This window comes from Carettochelys insculpta, chromosome 9, assembly GCF_033958435.1.
Source record: "Carettochelys insculpta isolate YL-2023 chromosome 9, ASM3395843v1, whole genome shotgun sequence".
Taxonomy (NCBI): domain Eukaryota; kingdom Metazoa; phylum Chordata; order Testudines; family Carettochelyidae; genus Carettochelys; species Carettochelys insculpta.
Window position 1 is genome coordinate 24527676 of NC_134145.1, and position 12329 is coordinate 24540004.

General features: G+C 39.4%; 1 protein-coding gene across 1 annotated transcript in view; it reads right to left on the reverse strand.

Annotated features, from left to right (window-relative positions):
* The window catches only part of PIGK (phosphatidylinositol glycan anchor biosynthesis class K), a 143098-nt gene that overhangs the window by 111320 nt on the left and 19449 nt on the right, over positions 1–12329 (reverse strand). The window contains exon 9 of the mRNA XM_075002854.1: positions 4010–4182. Coding sequence (XP_074858955.1) covers positions 4010–4182 — 173 coding nt within the window. The remainder of the gene's footprint in view (positions 1–4009; positions 4183–12329) is intronic.

The following is a 12329-nucleotide window of genomic DNA, read 5'->3' on the forward strand; positions in this document are numbered from 1 at the left end:
GGAACCACTGTGGTCATCTAATATAACCTCCTATGACATAAAGGCCACAGAATCTCATCTAGGTAACCTTCCTTTGTCTGGATAAGTAGATAACATCAACAGGTATATAGTCATACACACCAGCTCAGCATAAGTGCTGGTCATCAAAATAGTTCCATAATCATGCCAGTACTTCTTCAAGATTAAAAAAATATTTACTGTACCTGATTGGTAAAGAGGTCCCAGAACCTACCTTTTATATTGTGCAAAAATTGGAAATCCAAGGAGTTCTGTTTTATTCCCTTTCAAGCACCAAACATTTATGATTTTCTCAATATTGCTTCCAATTATAAGAGGAAAAAACTACCATAACCTTAAGAATATAAATTAGAAGAAGCACTACAGAAGTTTGGGGATTAGCTTAGGTTATGGTTGGTAGTTCAATGCAAAATACAGAGGGCAAATGGAGCATGAAAGCAACATGTAATTATATTACTAAAAATTACACTGTTTAGCATTCAGTGAGTTTTAATTCCTCTACCAATCCCCCCCCCAAAAAAGAACAGTTATTAACCTTCCCTCAAACTTTCAAAGACAACTATCCATTCTCCCTTTCCATAATACGAGGCAATATTTTACACCATAAGCAATACTGTACAAATGGATTCCTAAGAAAAATGATGAATCACAAAATATTTATATTCTTATATGTAATGATCTATAACCAGGTTCACTTTTCTTCCTGACAGATGGCATCATGTTATGTTCTCAGATCATTTTACAAAGGGCTGTAACACAAAGGCAGATACAAGAAGGAAGTTCTATAATACAAATCAATCATCTTGTATGTGCTCCCAACAGATGGCAACAGAGTACCAGAAACACAATGAACCTAATACCCTGCTTAATCTTATCAGAAAAAAAGAATCCATCAAAATGATTATCAGTGGAGTCCAACCCAATAAGTGCTTATGCCTAACTAACATAAGTATATTCATTAAAATCCAGTAAACTATTTTGACAAGTAAAACTACTCCAAGGCACAAGTGTTTCCAGAAAAAAAGCCAAGGTATCCATTAGGAAACGTGGCAAGGGTGTGGGACAAGCTACTTGATACTCCATCTCAGAAGACAAAATGTATAGTTTACCAGCAATAATATGAGGCAATGAAAAGTCTGTGGCCTATTCAACAAGAGTTTCTAATAAGAAAAGTGAAAACTGGATTGTTAAAAGGCTTTTGCTGATGGTCATATATTGCTCTTTGACAATATTTTTGGAACATAATTTAGAGAGGTGAGAATTTTTCAACAAATAAGTATTTATCTCCAAACCCTCATTTTCCAGGCACTTTTCAGCTTGCCTCAAATGTAATTATCAGCCATCCATTACTTTGCTGCATGAAACTAGCTAGAAACTAGGTCAAAGTAATGTCTGGAAGTGCAGTGACTAAAATTACACACGTAACAAAGAATTTTCTAGAGCCTTAGATATGGAAATTTTTACTCAAATTACCAATTTAAACTGAAAACTAGAAGTCCTGCTTTTAACATACTGAAGAGCGAAAATACACTATCAACTGGCTGACAACTCCTGAAGAACCTCAGTCCATCTTGAATAACCTCATGTATCCGCACATAGCATGTATCATTAAGGAGTGTGTACTTTTGAGCTCAAAATCCCAAGAATTATTGCTTATTGAGGAACACTTATCAATGGTTCCTTCTGAAGATTTAAAAGCTCTACTTTCAAAAAAATTATCATATCAGAAGACACAAAAGGCAATCCTCTTGGGTTTTCAATGGAAAATTAACCTTAAAAAAAGAAAAACAATCATATTTCCCCCAGAAGGAGGGATAAAATGTTGTTGATGCATGTTAGCATGGAGAGGATTTTGCATCTTTCAAGAGAATCCTGAATCCTTCACAATTTTATCAAGACAAACATGGATATTTTCTCACCCCAGCCAAGAGCAATGCAGACTGGGCTTCCATGATAAAAAGCTGCTGTTGAATGCCAAAATGCAGCAGCATTATGTCAGCTATCACATTTCTTACAGCAGGATTCTCTCATCTGCTAAAACCACTTTGTGTTATGTAACCTTAGACTAGACAGATGGCCATGGGGAGAATTCCAATTGCCCAGGTGGCTAGATGGAAGAACAAAGATAGATGGAAAAACAAAGGTCTTATTGATAAAAATGTCATCAATGTAGCATAAGTAAATGAGGGGTAGCAGGGGATGAGAGAGCTAAGGAACAGTTGTTCTAAGTCGGCTATGAAAATGCTAGCATACTGTGGGGTCATGTGAGTGCCCCTAGAAGGGCTGCTAATCTGGAGGGATACGTTGTCCCCAAATTGGAAATAACTGAGAGTGAGAAAAATTTCCAATTTGGGGACAATTTATACCTCCAGATTAGCAGCACTGCTAGGTGCACTTGGATGGCCCCACAGTATGCTAACATTTTTATGGCAGACTTAGAACAACAATTCCTTAGCTCTTGTCCCGTTACGCCTCCTTTACTTATGCTATATAGATGACATCTTTATTATTTGGACCCACGGTAAAGAAACTCTGGAAGAACTCCACAGAGGTTTTAACAACCTGCATCCTAACATCAATCTCAGCCTTGACTATTCCACACGAGAAATACATTTCCTGGATACCACAGTACAAATCACTGATGGCCACATCGACACCACTCTCTACCAGAAACCCACTGACTGCTACACTTACCTACATGATGCCAGCTTCCAGCCAGCACACACCACAATCCATTGTTTATAGTCAAGCCCTCAGATAAAAATCACATCCGCTCTGATCCTATTGACAGATACCAAAAACTACAAGATCTCTACCAAACATTCATAAATCTGAGTTACACACCAGGAGAAGCGAAAAAAAAGAAACTGACAGGGCCAGACAAAAACCCAAAAACCAGCAACTTCAAGACAAGCCCAAGAAGATCAATAACAGAACATCACTTGTCATCAGCTATAGTTCCCAAATCAAACCCCTGCAATGCACCTTTAAAAACCTACAACCTATTCTGGATCAGGATGCTACACTCCAGAAGGCCCTAGGTGACAGGCCTGTCCTTTCCCACAGACAACCTCCTAACCTGAGAAAGATTCTCACCAGCAATCACAGGGTACATCATAGTAATACTAATCCTGGAACTTCTCCTTGCAACAAACGGTGCTGCCATCCTTGTCCATATATTTATTCTGGAGATACCATCACTGAACCTAACCATGTTAGTTATAAGATCAAAGGCACATTCTCGTGCACTTCCAGCAATATTATATATGCCATTATGTGCCTACAGTGCCCTGCCACTATATACATTGGACATACTGGGCAAAACCTTTGCCAGAGAATAAATGGACACAAAGCAACCATCAAGAAACTCAATACACATAAGCCAGTCAGTGAACACGTCAACAGAGTAGGCCATTCTATTAAAGACCTGAGAATTTGTGTCCTAGAGCAAAAAGAATTTAAAAACAGATTAGAGCGAAAAATCTGAGAGTTGAAATTCATCTTCAAATTTGACACATTAACACGTGGTATGAACAGAGGCATCAATTACCTCCCGCATTACAAGGACTGCTTCCCTTCCTTTGATGCTTGTAATTATCTCAGGCAAGACAATTAACATCCCCCTACCCCTCATTCCCCTCCTTCAGTCCTATGTACTTGATTTGTCAGTTTTTGTTGCATTTTTTTTGTCCTCTGTACTTATAAATGTCAGTCTGTATTGTAAATGAGATTGATCTGATGAAGCGGGTCTGTCCCACAAAAGCTCATCACCGAATAAACCATTCTGTTAGTCTTTAAAGTGCTACATTTCTCCTGTTTTGTTTTGTTTTGTTGGAGTACAGGCTACCTCTCTGTTACTTACTTACTACAACATTCTGCATGCTCAAAATTCATATCCGGTAGAAATTAAGCAGGTGAATAAGCTACAGTGTATGTCCTCTATTTGTACTACGTGAAGGTATATAAACCAAAACTGACAAAAAAAGTATACCTGGTTTCCAAGCCAATTAAGTTAGGATCCAGAGCAACAGTCTCTGTTGTAATTTCCACCTTTCGTACACTGCCAAAGAAGTCTGTTATCAGAACATTCTCAGGATCTCGCTGAAAAAGATCAGTTCGGTGTCCAGGTGTAGAAACACACAAGCTTCTAGGGCACACCTGAAACTGAACATAAAAGGATATTTACATTTTCCCTCTCACATTCATTCTTTAAATTAGTCTCTGTAGGTGTCTGCCAGAACTTTGTTGGGAAAGGAGAGTCCACAACTAAACAACAAATCAGCTTTGATGTCACTGGTATCGGTAACACATGCAACTTTATCCACACTTAGAAAAGAATTAGGAAGTGGTGTTTAGTCACGATTATGCATTGGAAAAATCTCTTCTGTGCCTTATGTGCATGTAACTCCCATTAATGTTAATGACAAATTAATATTAAAGAGGATTTCTCCTTGGAAAAAACAAGCCATTCATCAGGACAAGCTATTTTTCAATGTAGAGTTGTCAGATTGATCAAAGGGAGGCAAGTGAGGCTAGCTAGGTTAGTGCTTGCACACTCTTGGAAACTCCACTCAGCAGCTAATTAAAAAGATTGTAAAAATAAAGCAAGAATTTGGAATCCTGCCACAGGTCCAGAGAAGCCAAAATCCCAACAGTTTTTCTTCTACTACAGTTTGTAAATTAACTATGAAGTATATATAAGTAATTTAGACCTATTTTAAATTAGTATATGTGTATCTGCAGTTCACACATATCAGTTTCACTGCTATGCTGAATTTCAAAATGCAACACTGACATTCCTGAAAGGGGCACAGACACTGAGGAAAGAACAAAGTAACAAATCTGCTGAGGGTAGGTAGGCATCAGTAGAGATAAACTAAACTTGAAACCCTCAGGAGCTGTAAATGACAAGTTTATTAAATAAATACTACAGACATATGGTTCTAGCAACCTCTAAAAGCAGGGGCACGAAAGGGGACGATAGCATCATAACTGTCTGTCTTCTCCCTCCCACCCACTCCTTTTTGTAATTCTGTAAACATATTTTTTCAGATCTAGACATGTACCTTTTTTCTAAAACTGTAAAAAGCCCTCTTAAACCCATGATCTAACCAGGACTATAGTCCCATTCAAAATACTGCACTATGGAATCCCCAAATCTCACTTAGGTATATGGGAACACCCAATCTTTCTTAAAGTCTACTCGCAAAGGATGGTGGTTACTACCCAGTCCCTGAGAAGCAACTTGACCATAAATTAAACATGCATCATTACTGGCTATAATTCTTACTGTTGGGCCAGGTACCCAAATTACAATCCTCCAAACCCCAGAAGGAACAACAAACACAATCCAAGATCATTCCCCACACCAGAGGTGAGCAAACTTTTTACGTTTGGTCCCACGTTTGGTCCCTACAATTAGCAGCCCTGCCACCTGTCTAATGTAATCCAAACCAATGGAAATTTTGGTTTTGATCATATAAAAAATCCTTTTGGCATGTGTACAAAAATAAGTATGTAGAATGTAAAAATGTTATTAATCAGTATATTAATGTGAATGCACATACATAAAAACAGTAACATTTCAACCTTTTCAATGAGATGGATTACATCTGTGTTTTTAGGCATGGGACTTACTGAATTATGCTATTCCCCATCTCTTTATTAACTCATCAACTTTGAATTCCTACCATTCTTCAAAGTATTCTGCCTTTTCTTACAGGCAACCTCTTGTTTAGTGTTCCAACTTCACTGTATACTGGCACAGGAAAATGATCTGAAGCATGAGAAAAGTCTAGTTTTCTACGGTTGTTCTTAACCAGCATTAGCAGCTCTGGAGCTGGGGAAGCACACACTGGCCACAAAGGTTGGCATGTGGATGAGTTTGGCTGTAAGCCTTCAGATAAGTGTATATATGAGATTTCCTCTGCGTCTACCTTACAATCACAACTTCTTAATGAATCACTCACTTTTTTTCACTCTTGGCTCCTCAATAATCACAACCTTACAAATCTAAATCTTTATAGCCCATGAGTATCCATAATATTGGTATTTTTAATTCATGTATTATTCAGGGCATATGTTTTCTATAATGCAGCTATGCCATCAAGCCACTGCACCAGCTAAGAATATTATAAAACATTGAGTAACTGTAACATTAGATTTTTGCTATGTCAACACCATCAAAAATGGAGGCATGGAAATGATTCAGGAAACTATCAATGACTTTTCAAAGCACCTCAACCATCACTTTTATCTGTTAGTTTCCAACACAATTTCAAACCTAGAACCAAAAGTTTCTGATTGAAGTTGACTCTGTTGCAAATAGCTTCAAAGCCCTCAGAGCAAAAGCTGCTTACTAATTCTTCTTTATGTTAACTAAAGGCACACCATGACAACAGTTCTTTTATCTGAAAGCCCAGTGATCTGCTCTTACTAGTAAATCAGTCACGACAAATTCTTGCATTTTATTACTATGAATTGCTAACTTTAAAAAGCCCTTCGACTTTCAGTGGGTACATTCTAAGATATAATTGAATCTGAGAAAATGTGTACATGAGAGAGATATTAAAACATGCATTTTGAAAAACCCAAGAGCATCCTCCTTCGGGGTCAACTGGGCTTTTATCATAAGACCAGAGCAAAGGGTGTTGTCGCAGCTGCAGGGCCTTCAGAAATTTCCCAGGAAGCAGTCTGCAACTCTGAGAGCATCCCTTCTCTACCTAACTCAGTGTACCTTACTCCATCCTGCTAACATACCTATGTCAGGGTGTGTGAGTCCCACTAAAATATATATACTGACTAACAAAAAATAACCAGTTTGCTCCAGAAAGGGTTAAAGTTAAGGTAACTGCAGAAGATAAGTAATTACCAATTCAATTACTTCATTGACCTGCTAACCTGAACAGCGTATTTTGCTTCCATAATTACAGATTTTATTTCAATCCATTGCACCAATTTTTACCTTTATCTACTATAATGAAATTCAGGTTTCAAACCACGAGAAGAGTTTTACTTTGTTAAACACAGATAGTATAAGCACTTTCTGTTGCTTTAGGATTGATATCAGTCTTGCATATGAAGTTGGAAGCATTAGGAATGCTAAAAGAAATTATGGTTGCAAAATGCTATTATTATTATTATTATTATTATTATTATTATTAAGTGTTAGGTGTATGGCTAGCTTACTTTGATATACTCATTAACTGCCAAGCAAAGCATCAATATGCAAATAATTATTTAAAATTAATGTTGGGAGAATGCAGAAAGCCAGAATTCTTAAGTATATCACTTGAGCCTAATCCTGTTACATTCCATCACGCTTAAAATCATGCCATCAACTTTAAATTAAGTTTAAAACGATCTTATTGATAATTCAGCTAATGAGGGAGGGAAGGAAGCTAAAAGGATTAATGTGATCTCTGGAAGAACACAGGAATGGTAGGTAGATGTAAGGAGGTGATTTTACCACTGTAAACGCAGCATTGGTGAGACCAGCACTGTAAAACTGTATCCAGTTACAAGCTCCCCATTTTCAATAAGCTGGTGAAAAAAGGGACATGTTGGAAAGAAGCAGCACAAAAAAGATCAGAGGTCTAGAAAAGCAAGTGTTACTGTGAGACTTCAGGAGCTTAATAAGCTTAGTTTATTAAAAACGAGACAGATGAAATGATTGCCACATAAAAGCATGTTTTTGTAAAGAAAATAGCAGGCAGCAGTGAGAACATGCAGGGAGTTGGGAAGTTGCTTTAAAACAAGTAGAGGCATGAGACAAGGAGATCCAATATCGCCACGTATTTTCATCATGTATCTGGAGAGAGTGATGGACAAGATCAAGGAACAGGTAGAAGGTATATCTGCACAAGAAAAGAATTAACAACCTGAGGTTTGTGGATGGTACAGTTATCACTGAGGAACATGAGGTGAAGCTAGCAAAAGCAGTATAGGTACTAAATAAAGAAGGGAAGCGGTACAGACTGATTATGAACATTGGTAGAACAAAAACAATGGTATTTGGAGATAAGGAAAAAGGAAGGAAGATCCGTGTAGATGGTGTCGAACTAGAAAATGTAGAGAAGTTCACATATATGGGGAGCAACATAACATAGGATCTAGACTATAAGAAGGAAATAGCAACTAGAATAGCGAAAGCAAGAGCAAGTTTGAAGGCGATGGATAAGATCTGGAAAAGCAAAGCGATTAGCTTAGGAACGAAGCTGAGCATCTTGAAAATGTGCGATCACAAAAGATTCAAAAAGAGGAATACTGGCATTCGAAAGGAGTTGTTATATAGAAAGATTCTGAGAATAGGATGGATGCAAAAGTCAGCAATGAGGAATTATATAGAAAGGTACAGCCAAAAGAGAACCTGCTGCAGAAGGTTATAAAACGAAAACTACAACTATTTGGGCATATTTGCAGAATGAATGACGAACGAAAAAATCAAGACCCTGGTATTCGGCATAATGGACAGTTCTAATAGGAGAGGCAGACCCCACAGAGAATGGGTAGATGATATAGTAGATTGGTGTGGAGCTATTGTACAGAAACTGAGCCACTCTGCACTGGACAGGGAAAGATTGAAAGGAATAGTGAGAGAGGCAGACACCAACGGGTGCTGTGCCCACGGCTGATGATAATGACGACGACAGAGCTCTTTAATGTAGAGATGAAAGGCATAACACAAGCTAGATGCCCAAAAAAAACTCATTAAAGTGCTCCCAATTCTTCACTCTACCTTTTGCAACAAACCCTAGTGACTGACTCTTGTTCAATTTCAGCCCCAGGCTTTTCCCTTTCCAATGGAACAAGAAGTGGTTCAACTCACTCCTGCAGCACTCCCTGATGTAACAATATAGTATTTCAGAAGCTCTTCACCTCGAGCACCTCCATTTATCTGTATTTTGGCTATGCAATGATCTATTTCTGTCCATATTTTGCATGATCTAGCCCTCCAGCCAGGTCACCTTTTAGCTCAGTCAGGATAACAAAAGTCCACCTGAAACATCCAGGCACATGATTGTTCTACCCCTTTTGGACTTTTCCCTTCATCCTTATGCTCAACCAGTGTTTCCTGTAAGCTGTGTGCTTGGGTGCCTGTCCAGGACAGTTTCAGGTGCTGTCCAGCCAATTAGTAGGGCACCCACAGCAACCCCCAAGTGGGCAGCATGTGTTTCTACAGTGGTACACATCCACACATCCCTTGGTGGACATAAAATTTATTCTGCCCAATGGATAGAAAAAATAGAGAGAACACTGCTCTCAACCCCTGAAGAGTTCTATGCTCCTTAAGCTGAGAAGCTGAGCACTACCCTCCCAAGGCCTTCTCACCGGATGCATTTCTACGCAGCGTATTTTCTTTGGGATGACAATGTATAGACATAGATTCAGGTTTTTCCTCTAACTTGGAGAACATGAATTTAGTTTAGAAAATTTACTCAAGTAGGTCAGAGACTAAGGTTACAATGTAAGCCAGAAAAATGGACAACTCCCATCTCTTAGTTAGCAGTGGGCTTAATCTTTATCAGCAATAAATGCTGTCTATTGCAGTTCTCAGCTGTACGGATTGAACACAACATGGGGAGATGCTCCTTAGTCACCTGGCATTTTGTGGAATGTCAGTCATCCCATGAAGTGCACCTGCTCCAGGCGCTCAAGGGGCAACACAGCTAAATGCAGCTCAGAATTAATTTATATTCATAATTCTTTACATTCTCCAAAATTGAAAACACTCACTTCTGCATAAAATATAGTGATGCTATAGATAAATATGATCAGAAAAATAATTAAGACTAGATACTAAGTATTTAGGAATTTAAAACATCAAGTATGCCAATAACAATTATCTATTTAAAAGAACCTGCCTAGAAGTACAGTTATTTTTATAGTATCTATTTATAATGAACTTACTAAACACTAAAAAAGGTGGTCAGTGAGGAAAAAATACAGTTTTATACAGAGTATGGATGGGAAGAGTGGCAAACTATTTCCAATCAAAAATATTTGATTGTACTAGGGAGAACAGAAGATAAAATTACTTTTAAAAATTTGCACATGAAAAGTGTAGTGACAGTTGATAGATATGCATAACCTGAGGTTTCACTCAATTTAATAAATATCACCAGAAGCAGAATGTCATGTACAAAGATGCTCAACCCTGTAGTAACAATCTGGTTAACAGAGCAATATATGATGAATATATTACCGTATAGTTCTATAAATAGAAGCTCACTGCTGTTGTTTAGCGAACGGTTATTGCTTTGTCTCTGATATTTACATGGTAAGGATTTTCAATCCTATTAAAACGTCCTAAATAAATAAATAGCTAAGAATGGGGGTAAGGAAAAATAAGCATAATAATATGATAAATAGCATAAGCTGAAATACCCAGAAGTGTAGATTATGGGCCAAACTGTTGACTGGGCTACAGCATGGCACTGGGATCTAAAAAGCCAGAAGGTTCCCCTTTCTGCTTCAGTAACATGCAGCACAGATAGCAGTGTGAGGACAAAGTGTGCAGATGGGCAGGAAGGTTGGGAAAGGGGTGGAGAAAAGCAGAGCAAGTATGAAGACCTTATGCTCTACAGCATGGGTGTCCAACCTTTTGGCTTGCCTGGGCTGCATTGAGCGAAGAGGAATTGTCTTGCGCCGCATATAAAATATATAATATAGTTAATGTATATAAATCACATAATAGTGTTAAAAGTTTACGATCTTGTGGGGCCGCATTACTAGCTGTCCACGGTTGCATGCGGGCTGCGGGTTGGACACGCCTGCTCTACAGCATTACGGTGCCAAGAGCTTGAGTGAGTCTGATGGGGAGCTGTTTTAAGAAGAATGGTTGCTCTGAATATTATAGGGCAGGGGTTGGCAACAAGTGGCACATGAGCCCATTGTGGGCAGCATGCCAGTGGGAGTGCAGCCCCACTCCTCACACGGCCGCCATGCAGCAGGGTAGCACGGAGCCAGGCCAGAGTGTGAGCCACGGGGCCACTGCTAGACCGTGGGGCCACGGATAGAGCCCCAGCTGCAGGACCTCTGTAGCAGCATGGAGCTGGAGCCAGAGCCCCACAATAGGGCCCCTGCTGGAGCATGGTGCCAAGGCCATAGTCCCAACCACAGGACCCCATTACGGACCAGGTGTGCACAGCAGCCACCCATGACAAGCCCCATCTGAGAGGGGGAGATCGGCCCTCAAGTCAGCGAGATGCTGGGGGATGCAGGGCCCCACTTGGTGGATGAGGGTCTGCAGCTGGTTTTTGGCTGGGGGAAGAGGGGCCTGGCCAACCCTTTCTGCCAGCTGATGACCGCCTCAGACCTGTGGACCACAGCCCTCGGGGGAGGGGTCACAGCCAGCCCCACTGGGAGGGAGGGAAGCTTTGCCTGCCTGGGGAGGCAGACCTGCCTCCACAGCACAGGGCTTTAGCCCCCAAAGAGTAGAGTGAAGTTGGGTGGGGTGGAGGAGGGAGGCTCACCAAGGCAAAACTCGCCAAGGCAAAGCAAGACCAACCATTAAACTAAATGGTAAGGCTCTGCATTTGTATTTATTAATAAAGTTGTTTTAAGCAGGCATATGAGTGACTTTAACAAGTAACACCAGCACTCGGAGAGCTCACGGATGTCAAAAGGTCGAATTTCAGCACTCTGCCTCAGAAAGGTTGGTGACCTTGTTACAAGGTATAGAAACATCTTAAAGCTGCTAGCTATACTGCTTCCTGAAAAGTTTACACATTAGGAATAACTGGATAAAATTCATTGAAAGGTAGCACATGGAATCCACAACCACCAGTAGTCTACCAGCTCAGGTCAACAAGCCAACACAACTGCAATTAACAACACAATCAATGCTGAAATCTTCCCATGGCAAGAATATCCCCATCCAAATGCATATACTTGCACCCATAATTAGGAGACTGGTTTATTTGTTGTTGGTTTAGTCACTATTTTCAAACGATCCTGCCTAACACAGTCTAGATTTTCTACAAAAACACAGAACTGAGTTATAAACAAACAACCTGTAACCTGCTGTTTATCTGTTACAAGCAGAGAAAGAATTAAAGAATTTAGAGACTGAACATTTAAATTAAATATCAACATATAACTTAGCTTTTCCTCTTTATTTTATATTCAGCCTTTGTAGAGAAAGATTTTATCAGAAGTTAAAAGTTTCAGCAAGACCTTTAGTATCATAACAGCAACATTTATTGCTACAGGAAAAACGATTAAGGAGCAACCATCTGCACAGGCTGCAAAAGTAAGTTACTTATGCATTGTACATATATCAGATTCCTTGGATTTGATAATACAAGCAA